This window comes from Melospiza melodia, chromosome 11 (genome assembly GCF_035770615.1).
Source record: "Melospiza melodia melodia isolate bMelMel2 chromosome 11, bMelMel2.pri, whole genome shotgun sequence".
Lineage (NCBI taxonomy): Eukaryota > Metazoa > Chordata > Aves > Passeriformes > Passerellidae > Melospiza > Melospiza melodia.
In genome coordinates this window covers 25,011,276-25,036,118 of record NC_086204.1, presented here as the reverse complement: position 1 = coordinate 25,036,118, position 24,843 = coordinate 25,011,276, and the positions used below count along the sequence as shown (strand labels likewise).

General features: G+C 35.2%; 1 protein-coding gene across 5 annotated transcripts in view; it reads left to right on the top strand.

The window, feature by feature from the left end:
* LOC134423228 (BEN domain-containing protein 5-like) overlaps positions 1 to 24,843 on the top strand; it is an 882,906-nt gene that overhangs the window by 50,125 nt on the left and 807,938 nt on the right. The window contains exon 1 of one of the 5 annotated variants that reach the window (XM_063166077.1): positions 1,938 to 2,049. The exons of the other annotated variants lie outside the window; for them this stretch is intronic. Coding sequence (XP_063022147.1) covers positions 2,002 to 2,049 — 48 coding nt within the window. The 5' untranslated portion in view covers positions 1,938 to 2,001. Of the gene's footprint in view, positions 1 to 1,937; positions 2,050 to 24,843 lie in introns of those variants that run through there. 5 annotated transcript variants of the gene reach the window in all.

Here is a 24,843-nt window from a genome sequence, read left to right as displayed (position 1 = left end):
CCATCAAATTTTGCTAAATTTCTTCTCTGCGCAGTCGGAAATTGGATGAACAAATTTCATCTCCCAATTGCCTTTCAAGTATTTTAAATACACAGTGCTTCAGGTGCAAGATTACCTCTGAGCTAGAATGGCTTTAATGCTATTACTAGCAACAGTGATTCATTTGAGCTTTTTGAGAAAAAAAAGAGATGTGTGTACGTGTGATAAATTATAAAAAATATTCTGGTATATTGATATTGGAGGATTTTACAGGTGAAAAGTATGATTATTGTTTTTGCGGGCCATAGCCAGAATTCTTCTCAACACTCACTGTTCCAGATACTATAACCACACTGGAAAAAGATGATCTTTGTCCTAGAAAATTTTCTTTTGAGCAATTTGAGAAGAGATAAGAATTAAATACAAGAAATCAATGAAAGGATTAAAAATACTTGAGGATTTTTGATTTAACACATAGCAGCCATATTATACCACTAACTAATGTACATCTAGGCCTCATGACAAATTCTGTGTGTGTGTGTACCCTGAGGAGCTCTGCTGTCGGATGAATCATGTTGAGAAATGGTATTTTCACTGAGATTAAAAAAAGAATTTCCAACAGAAGGGGTTTCCTAATAGTGCCAAATTTTGTTCTGTAAGTGTTGATAAACACATTTGGAGTTCTTCATCACAAAGGTACTGACAAAATATACCAAGAAGGATAGAGGAGAAGAATGGATATTTGGCAGCTAGGACTTGATCATTACTTACAGTTAATAAATCAATCCAGATTGAGGTTAAAATCAAAGAACCAAATGTTATTTACTTCAAAGGCATTTTCTCTGTTACTTCAGTTGCTGTTGGACTGAAACTAGAATTTTGACTCATGAATTTTTTGGAGTTTTTTATGTGTGAGTATGGACCAGGAAAAAGGATAGCCTGCTCTTCAGAATTTTAAACAGGATGCTGAGGTAAGACAGAGATTATCATAGCTGGACATTATTACGAATGCATGGAACTGTCATTGTAGAATTTTATGTTCTTTTTGTCCTACACTGTTTTGTAAAATATAAAAGTCTGTAAGATCTCTGTTGTCTTTAATTGATTAGATATTCAGGAAATACTTGTTATTGACAGTGGATTTTTTAATATGTTCAGGCCTTTTTTTACTGTCCTAAAACAACTCAATGATCCTTAGCAGACAACTGCTTCTTTATGATGCCACAGCTGTGATTGTTTAAAGATATGAGTGGTACGTGTATAGGGAGAGACAATGTCTCTCTTTATATCAACTGACACATTTTGGAGGAGCAGGCAGGAAAAAAAAGAAAAGCAGGCATAATTTGAGGTACTCAACCTTTTTTTCTGACCTAAGAACTCATTCTGTGCAGTTAATTCCTGCAGAAGCTGCATCCAAAGTAAGATGGAGTGAATATGACATCAAAAGCAGGCTAAAGTTGGAAACAGGCTACCTTTTTACTTTCTTCTTCTTAAGCAGACTTGCTTTGCTCTACTGTCATTTGGGGATTTAAGTTACTGGTATCAAGATGCTTTATAACATCTTATACTCTTTGCAGCTTCTCATTTGAGAAGACAGATATTTTCTTTACTGTGTATTAAAGGCTATATTGCATTTACCTAGCTTTGGAAAATGCATATGTAAAAGGGCAGGCTTTTATGAAAGAGTGCAGATTTGGAATTTTCAAGTGAATACATATGAAGTGAATGAATAAAGCATTTTTTTGCAACAATTCCTAACCAACCTTAAATGCATAATTTCTTTAGTGTGTTTCATTGCTTATGCCTTATTAATAAATTAGGTATACATCACTCATTATTAATAATTTGCATTACAATTTATTAATCCTCTTCTGGTCAGCTCCTGTAATCTCTCCAAATAGCTGTTAATAATAATTTGCAAGGAAAATCACTGTATTATTTGAATTTTCCCTGTTTAGGAAGCCTTCAGCTGTTCCCCATCTTTATGTACTCTTATGTGAATTTTTAGCACTCTGGAAAGAGATGTCCAACTCTTCCTGTATTTTGGTATTTCAGTCACTGTTTACACAGGTAGGCAAAACCTGATGTTTTTCACACCCCAGTTTTGTTTTTTGTCATATGAATTTATTTTGTTTCCTTAGTTCTGATACTTTTCTTGAAAGCCATCTATATTTAAGAGGTTAAATGGATATCAGTAACCCAGCTGACACCACCAGCTCACATTCCCATTTTGCCTTCAAGGTGTAACTGTGAGTAGCACCACTGCTATAACTTTTCATTTCCTGCTTACTGTAGTGTTAGTATTGATTTAGTTAGAGCAGTATCAAATTTTTATTTGTTTCATATGTGAGTGAAGTTTTTCCTTTTCTCTCAGCTATCAAATAGTGGATTTCAGTTCTTGTGGCTGAACTTGGTTAAAATTTAAACTTTGGCGTGCATCTAAGGCTGCTGGGTTTGCCAGTCATTATCATTCATCATTATCATGTCATATCATATCATGATTTATTTTCCCTTGGAGAAAAGCAAATACTGCATAAAGGTTGAAGTTATAATCAGTTTTGTAAGATTAAAAAGGAGCCAAAGATGTCTTGAAACATTTTCATCAGGAAAAATCAAGTAAAAAAAATTAATCTCAATTAGAGAATGATTTCAGTGAAAATTCTTTGGTGTTCACTAGCAAATATGACAACAGTTGAGCAAAATCAGTACTGTGTTTGTATCCTTTGGGATTCCTTTTATAATTTAGAAGCAGCAAAAGTCTGGACTTTAAGTTGGTTTTTGTTTAATCCTATGGCATCTCTGTGTATGACAATGTTGCACTGCACATCCTGCACTGGCCAAGTTCCTTAAAGCTGTGTTTGTGTGCATATGTATATTTTATTTATAATAAAATCGTGCATAAATCTACACCTATCTCCCTAGAAAACACGAGAGGCTGAGGTAAGTGCATTGAGATAATAACTTTTTAGTAACAGATTTACTACAGGGTAAGCAGATTATTTATTTGAGTAGCACATGCCCTTCAACTTGAAAAAATAAAAGGATAAAGAAGGATGGAGGCAGAATCATGATGCAAATAAGACCTCGTGGTACCATAGCACCTGGTAATATGAGTCTGTTACTTTTTGTTAGGCAAGGGCTTGAATTATCTGAAATTTGTATTAAAAATTAAAATGGATTATTTCAAATGAGCCTTTGTATTTTTAAAAGTAGTTTAACTGATCCCTGTGTTGGAAAGTGGTACAATTTTATCATAAGTCAAAAGTGCACAGGGTTAGATGATACCTATAGCAGTTGAGGTAATAATTTACTTACTGAGGAAGCCATATGAAATTATAGTGAAATAAGAAACAAAGTGATGAAATTTAAAATAGATTGCATGTGTGTCTCAACATTTTAAAAAAGAAAAATCTATTGAACATACTGCAGTTTTGGAGAAAAATAATGTTACCATTTTGGAAACTTGTGTCTATATTGGTCATGTATAAAATTAGATTTATAAATGATGATTCTTCCAAGTTGGAATCGTTTCATGTACATATAATTTTAGTTTGGATCAATAATTCAGTTGTGCTTGGAATAGATTGAGGGTGCATGTGAAACTTTGGTAAGTGCAATACAGTGTGCATGTCCATGAAATTATCCAAAGCTGTCATGACAGGTATCATAATTTAAAAGTAATGAATGCAGGTAAGTTGGTAAACAGGGGAAACAGTCAGCATGACCAGAACAGCCTCTGTCCTGGTGAAATATTCACTCTTGGCAAGGCAGTGTTAAATTCACAAACGTTCTCTGTTCCAGGTGTCTGTAAGAACATTTCAGATTCCAGTGTTCAGTAATTACTGCACACATACTGTACTCTTCAGAATTAACACTGCCTTTTGCCTCCAGGAAACTAATGGCCAGGTGTGTTTAATTTCCTTATTGGTGGCATCTGTCACTCAAAATGTCAAAAACACATTATAGATGTCATCAACAAAATCAGCGCTGTGATGATCTTGATGTCAGTGATGTGACATGCTTACTTTTCTTTCAATTTAAAACCTTTTTGATTTCTGATTAAATACTCCCTTTTTTAGTTCCAGAGTGAATTGTCTTCCATGCAAATTTGGTTTCATTTTCCTTTTATTACTGAAAAGTCTTTCTATCAGAATGTAGAAGCATGCATTGAAGAAGTGAAGATGAAATGTTTTGAACTTTCCTGCTTTTAGATTTTTTTATCTTTTAAATTCAGAATAATTTTTAATTTTTTAATAATTCAGAGTAATCTATGTCTCCCATTGATTTCGGAGGGAGGGAAGTTCCTACAGTGTTAAATGCCACAGAAGAATTCCATCCTGATCTCAGTTTAATATTTTGTTCCTTTGCAATACTGCTTACAAGTATATGCTTAGTTTATAAAACTCTGGAGCTATCACACATTAAGATATCCACTTTCAATTTAAAATTAAAATGCCATGATTTGTAGCTACGTTTCTTTTCATTTGTTTCTTTGTTTGTTTTCACTGTTAATTGAAACTGGAAAACTGTATAGGTTACCTGAGATATTACATTATGTGTAGTAAAATTATTAAGTTTCTTCTAGCAAAATATATTTTAATTTATCTATTGAAGAAGCTGTGAAATACTCTGTAAAACTACTGTGCATTTTTTTTTTTGCTTTGAGAAATTAAGGAAAATTAACACTGGATTTATAAAGTGACTCAACATGGAGCTGTTGTGTTTTATATACAGAATGCAGAATAATCAGCTGAGTGGTTCTGATGATTGAGTACAGTTCCCCCAGTTTAGGATCTGACCTGTGCACCCTGGATAGGCAACATCTGCTGTTACACCACAGCTCAGGATGGCTCTGGTAATTTTTTTTGTGGTTTGAGAAGCTCCATGGAAGCTTCTAATTTTCATAGCAGCACTACCATGATGAACTGAGGCTCATTACTGTAAACTGATGGCAGCTGTTAATACTATTACAGGCAGAGACTTTTTATTTAAGGGAAACATTAGCCAGTAACTGGTAGATTTCTGACACAGTATTACATAAGGCTTCCTGTTAGGAAGGAGAGCAAAGAGAAATGGATTTGAACCCATTAGTATCAGAATTACGTGTCAAAAAGCTAGAGCAGAGTTCAATTTATTTCTGCAATAAAGTGTAAGCTAGAGATTGACTTGACAATTATTTTACCTTACATTGCTCTGGTTGTTCTGAGATGACTATTCCAACATCAAATCATCTTGTTTGGACATCTTTTACAGAATAACATGATAGTCTAAATATGCATTATGTTATGTAGGAACTAAACCTCGGCAGGTTTTTTCAAGTAGAAATGAGTTTTTTATTACTCCTTTTACTAGAGGATGTATATACAGTGGAACACATTCAGCATAGATTTAAAACAACTGCATGTATTTTCTGCTAAATCTAGTGCATGTTGTTGAATGGCGTTTACATTGTAATAGAAAGGATAATCTTTCTGAAGCTTTTAGTGCCTTGGCATAAGGAATACAAATAATCTCCCCAAAATATTTGTTTTCTCTAAGCCAGTCACTGAACAGGGTTGTGGCTCTTGTTTACCACTCTCTTTTTTCCCTAATAATTTTCCAAGATTAGAGACAAAAAATTGGACAACCACTTACTAATTATAATTTTCAACTGTGAGAAGAGCAGTGCTACCAAAATTTTTGCCCACTTAATAAATGTATTGTCCTACTAAACACCAAAATGCATGAATTCTGAGCCTTAACCTTGAACATTGTAACAAGCTTTTATTGGAATGGCAATTTTACCTGTCTTGAACTGATGGTGCTCTACAGAACACTTATTTAATTTTCTAATTGTGCAGCATAATTTTTGGACGGTGCTGTGTTCATTGTCCCTCTGAAAATTCTCATGAAGCTTTGCAGAAGATGTTTATTAAAACCTTTATAAAAGGAATATTACACCAATGTGCAGATTCTCCCTGCAGGTTTTCCTTTCCCTTTGCATGGTTTCATGCAGGACCATGTTGTACTCAGGAGTGATGCAGGGAAGCAGAATTGCAGCTTTCCAGCTTGTTGTGTGTTCATGTTCTGATCTTCTGTGAACTCAGTGGGCAAAACTAATCCCAAAATCAGAGCCCTACAGAGTCTTGTGGGGTCCATGGCAGGGCATTCCCTGGCCCTGCAAATTTGACAGTGATGCTGAGTACCCCAGTGTTAGGTTTAGAATCACCTCAATAGCCAGATTAAACTGAATATCCTTCCTAGCAGGCATGTGGAATGGCAATTCCATGGCTTTGGAATATCCAGGATGAAACTACAATAGCTGTTCCTTGTGGGTTGTCTCTTCACTATGGCTGCAGAAGGATTTATTTGAACCAGAGGTTAATAAAGCTACCTACCTAGGTCAAAATAACCTAGTGTTATTTTACATGGAGTTATATATATTAATTTTATTGATTTAAAGCATGTTCATTGTAAAAATCAGCCTATAAAAAGAGATGGCATGTATGCAGGGAGATAATTTTTTTTTTTTTTTGCCAGGAATTTCTCATGCATAGATACAAATGAATTTTCTAAATGTAAATGTTTGGCTAGATTATTCTTCAGAGACACATATTGATTTCTGTTGTCACCCTTCAGTGAGATTGAGTGTAGGTTACTGGGAAATCCTTTCCAAGCACATACTGAAAAAAATGTAAAATATGATTTCCTTGACAGTTAGTGAAAAGAGACAGAGTAGATGTTAACAAATTAACTGTGTTTATTCCATCCTCACCAGTTTCAGTCTTTCAGCTTCTATAAAATCAGCTCGTTTGGTGCTGGGAGAACACGGCTCCATATTGCACTGGGTGAGCTCTAAAGCACGTTTTGAAATTCATAGCTTAGCCAAAGGGAAGCTTTGCATTTCCTCATTTTCCTTTGCAGATCTAAATGTGGAGTTGTGGCTCTCTCGCCAGAGTGGGAAGCACTGCATAATTTTGCAGTTTAGGCTATTCTATAATGCAAGTAGTATGAGCCTCATGGAAAACTGTGTGTGATGGCCAAGCTTAATCCTAAAATGTGCTCCATTCAGCTTTCTAATAAACCTGAAATTCATACATTTCTGTGTCTTATAGTGACTTTGATAATTATGGATTATAATAATTTCACACTTCAGTGCTTATACCTAAATATTGTTCTACAAATACTTTTTCCTTTTTCTTTTGTTTTTTCTTTGTTATTTAGCGTACAAAATGCCTTCACAAATACCAGAGTGCAACCTTTGAAGAATTTGTTTTTATAACAATATAATTTTTTGTCCATCTAAACAAGTTATTTTAAAACTTAGATAATATTTTTATGTCTTACAAGGAGACTGTTAGATATAAGTGTTGAATAGCTTGTTATGTTTCAGTCATGATAAACATCACGTTCACCTAAAAATTAATAAAATATTATTATTTCAACAGCTACAAAATCCGATCAATTTTTTGTTTCTTGGCATTGTGGTATTGTTAACCTCCATTAATTTTCTTTGTAAATGGTTTAAAAACTATTAGTGTCATGTCAGGTATAAAGTATGATCAAGGAATGTTTGATTTTAAAAATACATGTTAATATATGGGAGATGAGACTACAATGTTGCAGTAAATTACTGTATTTTATTATTTACATTTAAATCATAATTTCTATGCACTCCTTTGCTTGTTTTGGAGATAATAAATATACAGAGTTGGATGGAAAACTCGGCTTCTGTTGTTTCAAGGGAACAGTGATGCTTGGGTTTGTATGTGATTAGTAGTGAACCTACAAATTTTAAAATTATAAAATGATGTAGTTGTATTCTCTCAAAACATTTGGGAGCATTTTGAATTCAGAGGTTTTTTTATGATCTCTCTCTGATGTACTTCAAGGACGAAAAGCAGAAAGAATTTTGGAAAAAAATTAATCTTTGTGGTAAAACTGGCTTTATAAAAAGCCAAACAAGCAGAGGCATTTTAACATAATTTTCTCCTGACTTAAACAATCTTAATTTTATCACTTTGCCAAACTGTGTTCCTTTGCATGAAGTATGTGCAGGAGATACTTCTGAATTTGCATTTTCATTAGATTTAGCATTCAGCACCTAATGCCATAAATTTGTTTTTGAAACTCTTTAATTCCCCTGAGTGTTCCAACATATTGAATGCTATTTGCTTTGTATTATGTTGGCAGCAAATCTGCAGTGAAAATGCTGTCAATATATATTCATAGCTAACATTGTTAACTAAAAGCAATATTGTTTTTCTATTGTAAGCTGTCACAAATGTTTGGCACCCTGTTGTGTAAGCCAAAAAAATGTCAAAGAAAGAAAAGAGTATTTATGAAGAAAAGTGCAGTGATAGTGTCAAGTTTTCTCTATTAAAATACATTCCTTGTTTGTACAGACCTTTACAATTTATGAAATTGTGTTTTGTAGCAATGTAAAGTTAGAATATTGTGAGAAGATGCAGGCTGTTACAGATATTAACTGAGAGGAGCACAGTAAATGATACAGCCATTTTACTTTGTGTGTAATGCAATGCTTATCAGGCTGTAAAATGTATTCTGCTACACCCAAAGATTATTTTATTAATAGATGTGCTATATATATGTGAAAAATTAATGAAAAATATTTTGAATTTTTTCCTGGTTTTGAAGATAAAGTGTATAATTAACAAGAACAAATGCAAAGTTTTCAACATTCTCCTAGGGAGTATCCTTATCTTTATGCAAGAAACACTGATTTTGTTTATTTAAATAGTGTATTCCTTTTCCCAATAATTCATTCTTTTCTAATGAAACTTATATTTTTTGTATCTACATGCTATTATAAGAATGTCTTAGAAGAGAATATTTTATAGAACTTCTGTGGGGAGAAATGAAAAAAAGAAAAATTCTGTCTGCCATGCAAATAACCATGTTAGTGCTAATACATAATAAATACCCATAAGCTAAAAGAAGACAACTGGCATCTTTTGTGCTACTCTTGCAAGTGTTTTAACCCAGAGAACTTGAAACCTAAGCCATGTAAATGGAAACTCCTGGACAAGGCACTTGAGGCAGAGCCTGGCCACAGACTGGGTTACTCTGGAATCAGCAGATTTCAGCTGGTGACAATGGAGAGCTCTGACAAAAATCAGTGTTTAGCCCCACATGTGGCTCTCACTGAAGCACCAGATTTCCATTACTCTCATCTCACCAAGGTAACATTTTGCTATGTTCACCTAGGTGAAAATATTAATCCATTTATAGTGAAGCACTGGCAGCCCCAGAAGTGTTGACGTTCATGACTCTTTGTGTCACTCTCTAGAAAACCTGTTTTCTTTGGGAAACAGTTTTTTAAAAACTTTTATAGATTTGGACATTGGCCAATGTAGTTTAAAAAAACCCCCAACCTTAAATATTCTGATCTACCATTCAAGAACAATCATTGGTGAATTTGTTTGAACACTCTTTTTCACACAGCAGTGTGTTGGTGGCACAAATTATCGTGTGTCATCTTCTGTGGTACTGGCCCATGGTGTGAATACATCCTGCCTGATCATGCTACATGGTTCCAATAATGAGTCCTTTTTTACCTGGCAGTGGATTGCACCCCTCTACTTCAAAATAACCTCTGCTTTCTGTGCTGATATTTGCTCTGCTAGGGGAATACAGGTGCCACAAGTGATTTCACAAGGTCCCTGTTATGGACTCGCTATTTTCAAACATTTTCTAAGAAGTGCAATATAACCAGAGTTTCCACTGGCTTTAGTGACATTTCAGTACTATTAGCACCTTGGAAAATTGGCCTTTATATTCCTTGGCACCAATCTCTATAAATTCTCTCATGTGCTTTCAAGTAAAATTGCATAAGCCTTCAGAGCTAAGTCTCCCACTACTGTCCAATTAATTTTTTCCTGCTTTTGCTTCCTATATTCTTTCCTAATTTTCCTAAAGAAAAGGAATCCAAACTAAAAACGTGAAATACATTTGATGTATGGAATTGTTCTCTGGGTCTTTGACTGGCATTATATAACAAGGCCAGAGATGTTTACTAATGTTCTAGGTGAATGTCCAGCACATTCAAGTTTAAGAGAGAACATGTCTTGCCCCTCTATTCATTATATTCTAGATTATTCCAAGAACTTGCACATGATTGAGTCTAATGTGTATCTGGAGAGGCAATATACTTGGACAATTACATTCCCAGGTGAATAATATTTTTTAAACACAATAAAAAACTTTAACAGTTTCTTAAATGGCTCACTAGGTAGGGATTGCTGTTACAGAACAGGAGACAGTGCTGCATCCTGCAGACAATTGACAAAATGGACTAGCAGTTTTCATCCTTAATTTAATTCTTTTTCCTCAGTGGCAGAGAGATGCACAGTCTTTCTTACATTGTTTATCTTACTTTGGCATAACAGATTTAATCATGACTATATCCATTTTCCACAAAGTGTCTTGTGTCTTGAATCATAGAATGTTTAAATCTTTTACAGGTGTGGGATAGCTGTGCAGCTCATCCTACTGGAAAGCTTTGGATTTCTGTGCATTGTGGAAGAATGTGTCTTTCCCCAGTTTTCAGAAATGTTTATGAGCCTTTAGAAAGTGCTATGTCTTCTATCTGGCAGTTAGATTTCTATCACTTCTTGCTATTGTTAGGGTTCCTTTTTATTACTTACTTTATTATATATTGAACAGGGGGACCTGCTTTGCCATTTTACTTTTTTTACTGTTGTTTTGTTAGGCACAAATTTGATGCTGCAGGAGGAATGAAGATGTGCAAACCCAGTTATTAATCATGCTCAAATCTTGTCCATATGTGTGTCCTGAAACACTTCTTTTCCTTCTATTACCCTTATATGAAATAAAATTGTATTTTTCTTTTTTATGCTTGAGAGTTTTGACTTGATAAAAATGAAGGCTGTTGCTTGCTCCCCTTTGGCAGAATTGATGTCACAAAAAAGGAGCAGGATATTCCTAACTTTTTCTCTTAGTCTGAATTAAGCTCATCCCTGCTGAGGAATTTAGATAGAGGACTCCTCCAAGATGTTACCTGCTTATTCTTCTAGCAGGAGTGACTCAGAATTCTCTTGAGGGCAGCTGTTGCAACAACAGTGGAGCACAAAGAGAGAGAAATTAATAAAGTAAATAGGAAAGGCAGTAAATATAGACCAGACCATCCTCATTTACTGTTAGAAACAAGAGAGGAACAGTATTAAGGTACATAGATGAGACAAACCAGCACTTATCCATGGTGAAATCTATAAAATGTCTTCGATTGCTCAAGGGATCTTTAGATATAGCATTATTTTCTCTATCTTATGGATGACTTGACCACCTTCACTATGAATTTTTCATGATTTTCCTGACCCAGCAGCTCTTGCCTGTGGAGAGAGTAATACAGTATTGATTTGGGTGTTAGGTTTCTGCCTTTTTTGCCATAACAGGATTTTTGTAGCCTAGAAACCTCAATCCCTGATTACTCATTAGAGACTTGAACAACTTTTCTTAGATCTGGAATGTAAAAGAATAATCACTTGGTTACTTTTGTCATAGGTAGCCTTTGTAGTGGAATTTCAGCTCATCTTGGTAATGAGTGCTGTTATTAAGCTTTCCTGATTGAATGGGCTCTACCAGGCCTTCAGATTGCAAAAAATACTGTTGCCTGCTAACAATTAGTGTGCTTGCAGGAGAATTACACTGGTGAATGTGTTTATTTAGCAGCATACTGCAAGCCAGTGGAATAAGTAGGGTTCTGCCCTCCTGCATTATTCCTGGCATTGATGTCTTGGTGACTTATTTTCTGTGCCTCTTGGGCATATTAGGAAATTGAAAGGAGGCCATGATGTTGCTATTTCTCATTTAAACTGTTGTGAGTTTCTTTTTTTTTTTAAATAAAAAATCCATATCTTACATCCTCAGCATTGCCATGGAAACAAGATTTTTAAAAGGGACTTAACTGAAATTTAGCAGCAGTTTTTATTTCTTTGTGATTCATACTTCATAAAAATGCAAATGTCACACTAATACATGTTTTACCTTAATATTTTATGCTACCATTTTGTCTTAATTGGTCTAATGTTTTTCCTAATTAAATTTTGAGCTTCTTTGAATGATTTTAAAACTGTTCTGTGGACCTATCAAGCTTTAAATTTTGACTATGTGACACACAATTTAAGACACTGTCATAGAGGAAAATCAATCATTTCAACCTGTAGTCACAGGCACAACAAAAGATTTAAAAGATTTAAAAAGCCTTTTGTCCTGACTGGAAATTTCTTGCCCTCTATAATCTTCATTTCTAGTGAAGTATCGCAGCAAATAGCTTTTAATCATTTATATTCCTTTGTTTTTCACTTTATTCCCTCTAACTGTGTGAAGTTGTTTAGAGGATAAATTACTGCTGTGCTAAATAAAGCTTTTATTCATAGTTCCCTTTAGAGGAGTGGTTTGTTTATGCAAAGCTACAGTGTGCCCATTGGTTTGCATACATACTTGCATCAACCTGTGTAAATAAACTACATTAATTTAACATTTTATTTGTATGTAAACGTGCAGCAGTTGATAATGTTAGTTCAAACATGAAAGGATATCTGACATTCTCTTCTGAGTGCCCTTTTGGTTAGGCCTCACAGATCATACAACATTTTGCCTTTTAAAAGTGACAGTTAATATGATTAGAATAGGGATCCTGGTGATCAAGACAGAAACCATAGAACTGTGGAATTGTTTGGGTTGGAAAAGACCTTTAAGATCATCAATTCCAGCCATTAGCCCAGCACTGCCAAGCCCACCACTAACCCATGTCCCTGAGCACCACATCTACACCTCTTTTAAATATCTCCAGGGATGGCAACTCTACCACTTGCCTTGGCAGCCAGGTCTAGAGCTTGACAGCCCTTTCAGCAAAGAATTTTCTTTCTAATTTCTTTCTAATATCCAATCTGAACCTCCCCTGGTGCAATTGGTGTCCTGTCACTGGTTGTGGGGAGAAGAGACCCCCACCTGGCTACAGCCTCTGTCCATGGAGATGTGGACAGAGAAAAGTGATCAGTAGCACTGACAGGTATTGTTGTGATCCAAGTGCAGGATCTGGCACTTTGTCTCATTGAACCTCATCCAGTTCCCTCATCCCAATGACCCAGCCTGTCCAGATCCCTCTGCAGAGCCTTCCTGTCCTCCAGCAGATCCACACACCTGCCTGACTTGGTGTCACCTGTGAACTGAATGTGCACCCAATCCCCTTGTCCAGATCATCAATGAGGAGATGAACCACAACTGACCCCAGTCCTGACCCTTGGGGAAAACCACTTGTGAACTGGATGTAACCCTATTCACCACCCTCCTCTGGGCTTCCAACTGGGACATCCAGTCAAAGCCAGTGTGTTTTCCACAATTCTCTCAGCTATGATGCCACTGTACCTTGTGATGTTAGAAAGAAGAGAAAATGGTGCGCACCATATACACTACTGGCCTCACTTAGAAATTGTTATTACTCACAGCTCGAGCAGTATGGATCACAGGTCCCTCAGTGCTGAGCTGTAAATGAATTTATTGCCTCTTTTTATTGCATCTTTATGAATGTTTTCAACAGGTAAACCAAACAGAAGGAGATTCACATGAGGTTATCATTTACTGTAGGAAAAAAATGTGTAGTCATTGGGAAAATACAGAAACATTGGAAAGCTTCAGCCTTGACAGATTTGGTTTTTTAATTAAAAAGCTATTGTCAAATAGTTTATACCCCTTGCCCTAAAATTTGCTTTGTACATGCTGAAGACTTATTGGTGTATGTGTTGTCCACATTTTACAAGTACCTTATACTGATTAAAGGCATCATGGATGCAAGTTGAATGATGAAGACTCTGCAACTGTATTTGAAGCTCTACTGTGTGCAAATTTTCACTGAGATTAAACAATACTAAGTATTTATGATTAAGTTTTGGGTAAGAAGTAAATTAGCTCATGAGGCAGTGGTTGCACGCATTTGGCCCCACAGCAAAATCCATAGAAAGTTATTTTAGATATATTTGTAGTGCTTAGAGCGAATGAAAAAAAATGTTTATCATTGAACTTGCCAATTATTTAAATACATTAACCTATTAAACGAATGTATCATCATTGCCCATGCTACAAATGCATTTAAAAGCCTAGAAACATGTTGGTCAGGTTCCCAAGGCTGCCCACTCAGATTTAGCTGAGTGTGTATAAAAGCTTTCTTTTGTAAACATACCGAGTCCTGCAGTTTGAGCAGTGTGTTTGCCCATTTTTGCATGCTCAACTTCCATGCAGCCTTCTGAAGAATAATGCTTGACATTCTGGATAGGTGGTACTTAACAGGAGAGAAGACAAAATTCTTCAAAATATCATAATATTGAGGGGCATGCATACACAAATGTACTTACAGAAATAGTGGAGTGTCAAATGAATGCATTTGAAAAGTAATTGCCTCTGACTTTTATACTGAAACAAACAAACACGATTGTTCAATAATGTCTTTCTCCACAGACTCAGTTGCCAGTGTATTAATAATCCCACCTAATTGACACTATCTCTATTTATATTATGTGTACTGTACTATTTTCTATCTTCAGTTTTTCCTTTTTTAAGTAGCTGTTGTATCTGCTTCTCTCTGAAGATGAGCAATATCTTTTTCAAGTTAATGAGATTCCTATTTTACTTAAACAAGATGCATAGTCACTATCTTTCTGTTGTTTTAAAATATAATTGCTATGAATGTGTTCAACAGTTTGACTTGGTTTCTTCAAATTGAGTGAATTAATTAAAAATTGGTGTTTGCCCATAAAAGAGTGAATGAACACACTCAGTGCTTGATGTCAGAAATCAGACTGTAAATGAACATAATTATGTTTCACCTTCCTATTTAGTCATTTGTGTGGGCATAAGCATTTAGTTGTTTGCAATGTTATTTCTTAAACAGTTTCATTTACACTTTGGTTTTTTAAGAAGAGAGGGAGGGTAAAAGAAAAGTTAATGACTAGATAATGATTTCTTTCTGAAAGGCTGAGCATCACTTCTAATCCTCAATTTGCAGAACATCAGGGTAGAAAATACTTCTCTGATGGTATTTTGCTAAGTGTATATTATTTAGAAAGAAATTCTCACCACAGAACGTGAGAGATCATTTTGGCTCCAGGTGCCAGAGTGTTATTCCTACACACGTTTATGGTATGGTGTAACCAACATGATATATACTCTATCTGAATTGTACAATATACTGCTTGAAATACACTGCAGACACTGGTGATGGCTGCCATTTTGTTCAAGATAATCCATATTATAGAGTCAAAACAGCATGGCTTTTCCCCTTAAATTTACATACCAAACACAATAGTCTTTTTCTATTTTGACTGCTTACTGAATGGAAAATGAAATGCAGTTCAACCAGCACATTGCTTGTTATAATTTTGCTTTTTGTGGGATTGTTTTTCTTGTCCCTAGAGAAACCTAGCATTATATTCATGATTTGGATAGGCTTATTTAACAGTAAGCAGTTGCTTTGTCTCCATGAAGGATTCCATGACCCAACAGCACAGTCAGATAGGAGAAAAATTTGGCATTTCTATACAGGAATATTGTCTTGCTACTGAATCAAAAAACCCCTGTGATTATTGTGTGTTTTTAGATATACATCAAATAAAAAAGTCCTAAGTGTGGAGTAGGATGTTATATCAGTTCCTTCTAAACTGAAAAAAATTAAATAGGATGATGAACAAAAAAAATCTTCAACTGAAGATTTCAATTTTAAAAGGTTAAAATTGGAGAAAGGAGGGAATGTAGGACATAATGAGAACTTAGTGGTTGAATATCCCTCTGCCATCCTGTCTGCTGTGTGAAATATACAGAAATAATGCAATACTGGACCGGAAGAGAGTTTCTATTGCAGACAGATTAATTCCCTGCTATTATAAATTCCTTAATTTGGCCAGCTATGCTTCAAAATAAAGTATTCCTTTAGCTAACCTGTTTGAGATGTTAGTCCTCTGAAAGTTTGAGGCCCTCAAATTTCTTTACTAAATGCACTAATGACCACATAAGACTCATTTGTTCTTTTGACAATATTATCCTTAAGGCTAACCATCAATTCTGCCTCCCAGCTGTTCCTTCCTGTTAGAACTTATGCAGAACAGTATTTCCATTTCCATCTGAAAGTGAGGGATGTTTTTGTGAGAGTACCCAAATAGTCACCAGAGTCTGCCCGTTCAAGTTTATGTGCATGCATTTACTGGCTCATGCAAAATACCAGGTGCAAATTTTCAGTTTCTTTTACAGCAATGGAATTCTACCTCGAGGTTGAAATAACAGTGTCAGGACTGCACAAAGAATTCTCTGTGCCAGACATGCTCTTTGATCAATACATTAATTCTCTTCTTCCATTAATATCAACTGTAATCTCAAAATCATAAGATATAAATAAGAAAGTAATGAGTATAAACTGTGACCTCTTATTTTCCTTGGAAAGCCCCTGAGCAGTAAAGCACTGGAAGAAATATATCTGTGAGGTTGGTTACCACAGAAGTGTTTTTTCAGGTTTCAGGTTATTCCTCAGCAGGAATTTTATCAAATATGGGAAATCAGTGGAGTGTTTTTCTTTCTCATAATACTGTTTCAGTTGACAACACAGATGCCTTTTGAGCATTAATAACTATTCTTGATCGTCTGCTAAAATTCCTGAAAGTCTCCCTTTTACACTGTAGTGCAATGCAAATAGAACCATTTTGTTCCTGCAGAAAGGTGACCTCAGGAACTCATAAAATGTTGACTGTGATAATTTTATAACAACTACCATTTACTGGTAACTACTATAACTACTTCCATTTACTGGTTAATGGCTTGTCATGGATTAATAAGTAGAATATTGATAGTTGAAGGTACATATGAGGAAAGATGCATGGATAGTAAATATAAATAGTGCAGTGCTCGTTTACCTGCCATATTAGACAATGAAAAGTTATTTTTTAATGGCATGAGACACAAATCACAAAATGTAAGATACCACAGCCTGAAAACTTGTATTTCTGTCCACCTTGCAATCATGAAGGCTGTATGACCTCAAAATCAGTTCAAAAGATAAAGAGTTTTAAAAGATAGTTACCTTGTGAATATGCCCAAGGATACAATTTGAAATTCAATTTGTATATATGGTGTGCTTGGGAAAGGGTGAATCAAATATGTGCTAAAGGAAAAAACTTAACTGCACAAAATTGTTAGCTAAATTTTACCCATGTTCTAGTAATAAAGAAAATTTAAAATTTTCGTTGAAATGTAGCTGCTATTTACATAACCTTCAGGGCTTTTATAGAAATACAATAACCAAAGGTGCAGAAGTCAGAGCCAAACACACCTAGAACAAAATAGATTCAAAATTGGAGAGAAAACTCCAGTTTGTGCAGCAGCAGATCTACAATAATAGAGCTTGATAATAGCATTTGATAATGTTAATCACAACTTGATAATTACGAGTAGTATCTTACACCACACTGAAATGTTGCATATTTATGGTATCATTTATCCTTTTCCCTCCAAGACTGAAATTCAGTTTAATGATAGTGTTCAGTGATAAAGTGATAATTATTTTGCCATATTGTGCCAGGTTTGTTTTTTTTTTTTAGTGGTAGAGGTTGGAAATATCACAATTTGCACTGCAAAGGAAAATATATTATCTTAGCTAGAGCTTCAGTGATGAAAAATAGGTGTTCTGCCATAATGAATTGTATTGAGATTACTTGAAATCTACATTTTTGCTTTTTAAAAATAAATCCTTTGATGTAATACTTATTGAATGATTTAAATTTGAAATAAATTTCTTTTGCAACATTAATGGTGGGAACTCCCTCAAATTCACAGGATCTTCAGGATTTTAGACCATAGAAATCATTCAGGTTTTATTTTGTCATGTGAAAAGTGTGACAGGTATCCTTTAATGCTTACAGACTTTCCATGTAGAAGAAAGAAATTTTTCAGGATCATTACTAAAATGCAGAAATTTATGCTAGTTGGATACAACACTATTAATGGAAATTATTGAATATATTTTAAAAATTTTAGTTTTTTTTTTTTTCTAAAAAACCTCCTGAACTGTCAGGAAAGTACCAGAAAATATGAAAAGAAAATGCAGAAAATAAGAATAAATAGAGTAATTAAATAAGGGTAAGAGAATTATCTTGGAAAGCCTTATGGAATAGTGGGACAAAGTCTAAGGAGACAGTGAGGAAACAGGGACCAGTAGGTTTATGCACTTCCTCATGATCATGTGTAATTACCTTTGAGTTCCTGTTAGAATAATTAGCAGCAAAAGCAACAACACCAACAATAACTAAAGAGAAAGAAAATGCAATAAAACACTCTACTAGGCAGCTTCCTAATATTATTTATTTCTTCAGATTTTTATATAGGCATAAAGCAATCTATGTAATGTGGTACATAGAAATTCCAAAGTGAAAAAGGGGAAAAAATTATGATTTCCACTGGGTAAAATGTAAAAGTTGCTATAATTTGTGAGAAGTAGAATGAAAAATCACTGAATGTACACAAACAAAAAATAATTACAACCAAGATGAAACTGCTCATTAAAGGACTGCCAGGTTTGGTGATAAGTCTAATTTTATTTGACAATTTCGTAAATGATGTGGGGGAGGAATAGACCTTGAATTACATTCTTAGATTGTACTAAATTGGAAAGTGTTGTATATTAATGAGGACAATAATACTTCAAAGGTACTGGAAGGTTTTAGAAATGTGAATATAAGGTAATAACATTATTTCAGTTTAGGTAGAAAATGAGAGTATAAAAAGGAGAAGCCCTGAAAAGAAAATTAAACCAAAAAGAAAATGCTGACCATATTTTTAAAAACTGAAAAATAGAGTCTTTAGAAACAAACAGCAAGTGATGATGCTTTTGCTGAACTAAAGCTATTGGTGATTTAAAAAAGAGGGATTTATTACTTTTCAAAACTGCATTCCTTTTGAGAGTCTTCTTGCAATGTAAAAATACTGACTTAGATAACTCTCGCTGTTTCGTGGTGCAAATTACAAATATATATATGTGTGTGTGACATTACAGAGTGATTCTTTCTCCAAATTTGAGGGGTTGTTTATATCTGCAGAAATATATTCCCAGACAAGATACTATCCTGACTTACATTCTGCAGAGATTTGTACCTCGATTAACTTTGCAATGAATAAGTGCACTCCAGGTAAATAATACAAAGTTATGGAGTATGTCTGCCTTTGTAGGATTGTCTGCAAACTGCTGTCTGCAAAAATTGACTGATAATTTGTCTGCAAATATGTTAATGCGGAATTTTAAGTATTAATGCCTTCATGCATGGACTTTTCCAATATTTCTTTTAGAAAGTTAAAAAGGAGTGGGCAGACTGTGGGATGACATTGTAGAATCCTATAAAACCCTCCTAATAAGAAATAAAGCATCTTTTATTATGGTATGAGCTGATTTATGAAGCTTGCCTTTCAGTCCTGTGTTACATAAGTAATAATTTAAGAAATCATTATAAATTAAAAAAATTAAAGAAAACTAGCTAAAGGATTAAATAATGTGCATAAACCAAAGTGCATACTACATTTCAATTTACTCAATTAAAATAGAATATTGCATTCTGCTTTTATTAAAGGAATACATATATTATTGGTTTACTTCTTTTATTGTTCTGAAGGTTTACTTCTCTAAAGACATTATCTTACTAAAACTTATTCTCTTATATCTGTTTCTCATTTTCTTGTTATATTTTGCTGCTGCTGAGTTCCTATTTGCCACCTCCCAACAGTGTTACATATTTTAATCCAGCTCGCATATTGCAGTGATGTTCTGAAGTCACACGAATTTTGCTTAGAGAACTTGATCCTGAAAAAAATTAGGAATGTGTTTGGCTCCAGGATGAGAGATCCCTAGTTAATGTAATAATTGGTGCACTAGGTAACCTTAGTCGAGCTCTAAAGACACCAACTTTAACTCCCAGTCTTTACAGGCTATATCCTGGTAGACTCTCTGCTTTATTTTCCCACCTTATGCCCGTGGAGACTTTTCAGTCTGTTCTCCATCTGTCCATTCCTCTGCCTCATGTAAACACAGATGTGAGTCCCTTGTTTTATGAAGGGACACAGTGGAAAAGGGCCTTGTCAGTCTACAATAATTATATTATATTCAGCAAACCGTTTCACAGAATCATGGAATCATATAGAATTTTAAGGATTACAAGAGACCTTAAAGATCATCCAGCCATGGGCAGGGACACCTCCCACTAGAGCAGGATGCTCCATCCAACACTGACCTTGGAGAATTTCTTCCTAGTATCTAACCTAAATTCCCCCTCTTTTAATTTGTACTCAATACTCCTTGTTCTGTCACTGCAGTCCCTGACCAAGAGCCCCTCTCTGGCTCCTTTTCAGCTCTCCTTCAATCACAGCAACCATTGGAGCAAGGTGTGTCATTCAGGTCCCAGGTCTGCCTATCTGTGGGTATAAATATGATATGAGTCCTGTTTTCTCTTGTTGATTCTGGGGTATTTAAGGTTTTCTTTTATTTGCATTAGAAAGAACATCAGACCAACAATTCAGCAGTTTCCTCTGTGGAACACAGCTTTCCTCTGCTTCTTGGTATCATCAGAAGGAGTTTTCTCATAATTGGATCGCACCCATGACAATGGGAAGTGTGGCTATTAAAGGCAAGGATCAGGCTAGATTATATTTATCCCATAGGGAACTTCAGCAGCACAACTGAAGTAAGGTAGGACAGTGTGAACTGTAAGATTTAGTGGTTAATCACATGAAACTGTCACAAAGAGGAATCCATTAATTGCAAAACACAAAGGGTGAGAAATGGTTGAGGGTATGTGCTGATCAGCTGTGGCTGTGAGACATCAATAGAATGTATTTAGGAAAATCATCTTGGATAGACATTAAGTGAATGTTACATTGGTATCACCAAAGGCATCAGTAGGACCTACAGTCTCCAGTTCATGGAGTGTTTAAAGGAATTTAGAAAGGAATCAGTACAGATAAAGCTTGTTACAATTACTGATAAGTGCAAAGCCTATTGTACAAGAAATGACTGATGCCTTCTTTACCTAACATCCATAAATTGTGAAAAAAAATTGTCCCAATTGTTGTTTTAGTTGCTAATTATCTTCATTAGCAAGATATTCCTTATTTCTTGTGTGTATTTGTTGAGTTTCAGCTTCAAACCAGTGGGTATCATTATACCTTTTTCTCTTAGTTTATAACTGTCTGGCATTTTCTACTCAACTTCAGCCTAATCATCCATTTGGTTTAATAAAAATGAAATTGCTTAAGTCTCTTTTTAATTATTTTTCCTTGTTTGATTAGTGAAGGAAGATGGATAACTTGCTGCTCATATTGTGCTGTCAAAATTGCAGAAAAATTCCAATTTCCATGCAAGAATTGTGGCTGTATAGCTACCCTCCTGACTTCTGAAAATAGAAATGCATGTTTGCTTTCGTGCATTTGGGCATGTTTACTGAGTCCTTAAATTATGGGCAGAGAGCATACAGTGGCTTTATAACTTTATAACAAAATATTATGGTCTCAAAGTTTTGGATCATATTTATATTACATGACCTAAACTTTAAGAGAAGATGTTAAAATATAATTATATTCTCATTTGCATATTAAGCATGTTTACAGATATCTATATTGTTTTTCCCACCAAATGGCCCTAAAGTTAACATGGTTTAGTGTATTGGGATTTTAGAATTGCAGGACTATTCATTCCAAAGCAGTTTTGTGTGAATTCTCTTATATTCCAGCTCATGTCAGTAAATCAGTAGATTGTTCTTTAATTAGTGATGCCAGAAGGAGTGCTGATGGAGATGTTATTCTCTGAAGGTGCAGATAAACTCTAGATCCTGATCTCTGGTGAACATTAAAGCTTCTGGGACCCTTTTCAAAGATAAAAGTATTGACTAAATATATTGACTAGATTTCGTTTTGGTTTTTGTTTCTCATCTCATGGTTTCCTACGGTTAGATAAGGCAGGTTGTGTTTCATGTGCTGAGCACATGCATAAGTAATGGTGCACTACTAGAGTTGGAAAGTTAGGCTCAAAATACATGTCAGTCAAACAGGCTTTTTATAAAACAGCTTAATTTTATGAGGCTTAATTAGATTTCTGTGTTTCACATTACAGAGTTATATCCTACAGCATTTTATCCAGGACAGTGGAAGATGAAATCCCCTTCCAACCATATTTGGAATACTTCCCTAGTTGCCTGTCTTTCTTGTCTGAGTATTTTTCTACAATACTACCATCCACATTAATTTCACAGGGAAAAGACTTTCAATTTAAAAGTCCCTCTGATTCTGCCCCAACATGTTATAAAAAGCTTACACATATGAAATGCAAAATTACAGAAGCTTTGGTTCTAAAAAAGATGAGGAAAAAAGGAAAATATGTTCTAATAATTCAAATCTCCAGAAAAACAGGGTTTACTTTTTGTATTAAGTAGATTAACTCCAGGGATATGAGTGCCTGTAAATATATAGGAGCAGAGAACTACATCTTTACCTATAATGAGTGTGGAATAAAAATGGAAAGTGCAGAAAATTTCCTCTTGACAAAAAAGTTTTATGTCTTTAATTTTCTCAGCAACAATTTCTTTTAAAATGCTGGTAGGCTGTGGTGATTTCACAGAATATTCTCAGGTGGTAGCAAAATTGGTGGAAAATTTCCCATGGAAAAGAAGCCCACCCAAATGCCAGGTCTTTGCCACCACCAGAGACTGGTCTCCAAGGCTGCTATACTTAAATTAGTGAGGAAGTGCACATTAAAAATCGTGAATAAAAATATACAATATAAAAATTACTGGCAGAACAAGAGTGTTTCCATTTGTATACCAGTCACGGAAATATGAAGTGTACGAAGGTAGCTTGGGATAAGGGAGCAGTTCGTGTATTTCAGCAGCTGGTGTGGTGTCCCTTCAGTACAAACAGGCACACACAGGGAGGCAGAGCAAGTCCTTTATCACTCCACTAAGTGTGTCCAACACTGAAGCTGAAAACTTTCCCTTTGTGTAGCAGAAATAGCAACTCACATGGTCTTTTTAGGCCAGCATCTGTTAGGAGAAGCCAAATAATGCTGTCATGGTCACAAAGCTAGTGCTAGGGTATCTAGCATCCACAGGATGGGAAATTCCATAATTCAAGACTTCAGGAGGGTTTCACCCCCACCCCAACCCTAATTTTATCCTATTTCCACGGTCATCTGGTTCCAAAGATAACTTTAAACAAACACCAAAGAAGAAGGTGAGCAATATTTGTATTTCATATCTATGTCTTTCCTGTGCTGGGCAGGAAGTCTTAGGGATACATGGATTAACCTCCTCTCCAAATGTGTAGGTGACTGGGTTTATGCAGCCTTGGATGATTAAAAACTTTAAATTGTTGTAACTTCCATGCTTCTGCATAGATCAAAATAAAGAGTGGTAGAAACATTTAAAAACCTCAGCATGTCCAGAAAGAAAATGGATCCTTTAGCTGAATATTAGAATTTATTTGGCTGCCTCTTTGAGGAGGTGGCTCCAAGACACCTCCTTTGTCATTCCAGCATGACAAAGGACAGCTGAGGGTCACAGCTCAGGGAAGGTACCTCCCACACCGGACATAGGAAACTGAAGAACAGAACATTATTTGCTTCTGTATGACACAGAATCACAAAATCACAGAATTTCTAGGTTGGAAGAGACCTTTAAGATCATCGAGTCCAATCAATGTTCTAACATGAAATACATTTTTTATAACCATTGCAAGAAAAGCTTTTTAAACTTTGGGTTGTGATTGGGAAGTGTGTACTGTACGTTCAGTAAAATTGGACAACACAATGGGTTACTTCTTAGGATGCTTGTAACTTGAATAACTTCTTTTTTCCCCCAGAGTGGCTGTTCTAACTTCATCAGACAGAATAATGCAGAAGTTGCTGAGCAGAAATTCTGAACTGAGGACAAGCAGACCCACCCTCAAGTCTGACAGAAAAACACAAGTTCAAAATAAGTGACCCTAACAGATACTTTTCTCACTTTGCTTGAAACATCAAAAAAGACTTCTTAAATTTCTTTAGGTAGAATTTGGCTGACAATATGATCAGAAGAATGAAGATTTTATATACTTGCTATGGTTACTTTGCTAAAGGAACAGAGAAGGGAAAAAATTTTTTCTCCCAATTAACTATTTATAAGATTCCCTGGAAATGACAAACTATTAGCTTTGAATATGGAGGATGTCCATGGAGGATGTCTGCTTGCCAGGCAGAACTAACATGCCAGTGGGGTTTCTTTGGAGGTCAGACTCTGGAAAGCTGTGCTCCTGGAGAGATTTGTGCATGTAGCATCACATACTTTGAGTATTCCCACTGAAGTCAATGTAGAGGTATGCCAGTGCCAGAGCACAACAGGATAATAAGAGTTTGCATAGTCTGTAGAGATAATTAAATATCTAAACCTCTGATTTGCTTCTTATTTAAGAACTTTATAAATGTAAGAAAAGAAATGAGGGGGCTGGAACATAGCAGAGTTGTATAGTTCATAGTTGCTTACTCATACTTCTTTTACCTTTCTAAAAACCTTTTGTTCTTCTTTAGCATTTCCTGTTTAAATAATCCTTTTTGTTTGCTCTTTTCTGTTTGCAGTGTAATCCATTTCATTTTCACTTTTCTTCCCTCAAGCATTTGTGAGCTCTCTTCTACCTTTTCCCTCTTTGACCTGGTCTAACAACTGTGTCCTAGCCTATTTCTCAGCTAAGTGAGGCTCAAGGGTATTTGAATTCAATTTGGGGCCATCTCTACTCTGACAACAATGTTGCTCAAGTAATACCATTAGGTCGCTAAGATACTGTACGAGGCAACAGGAC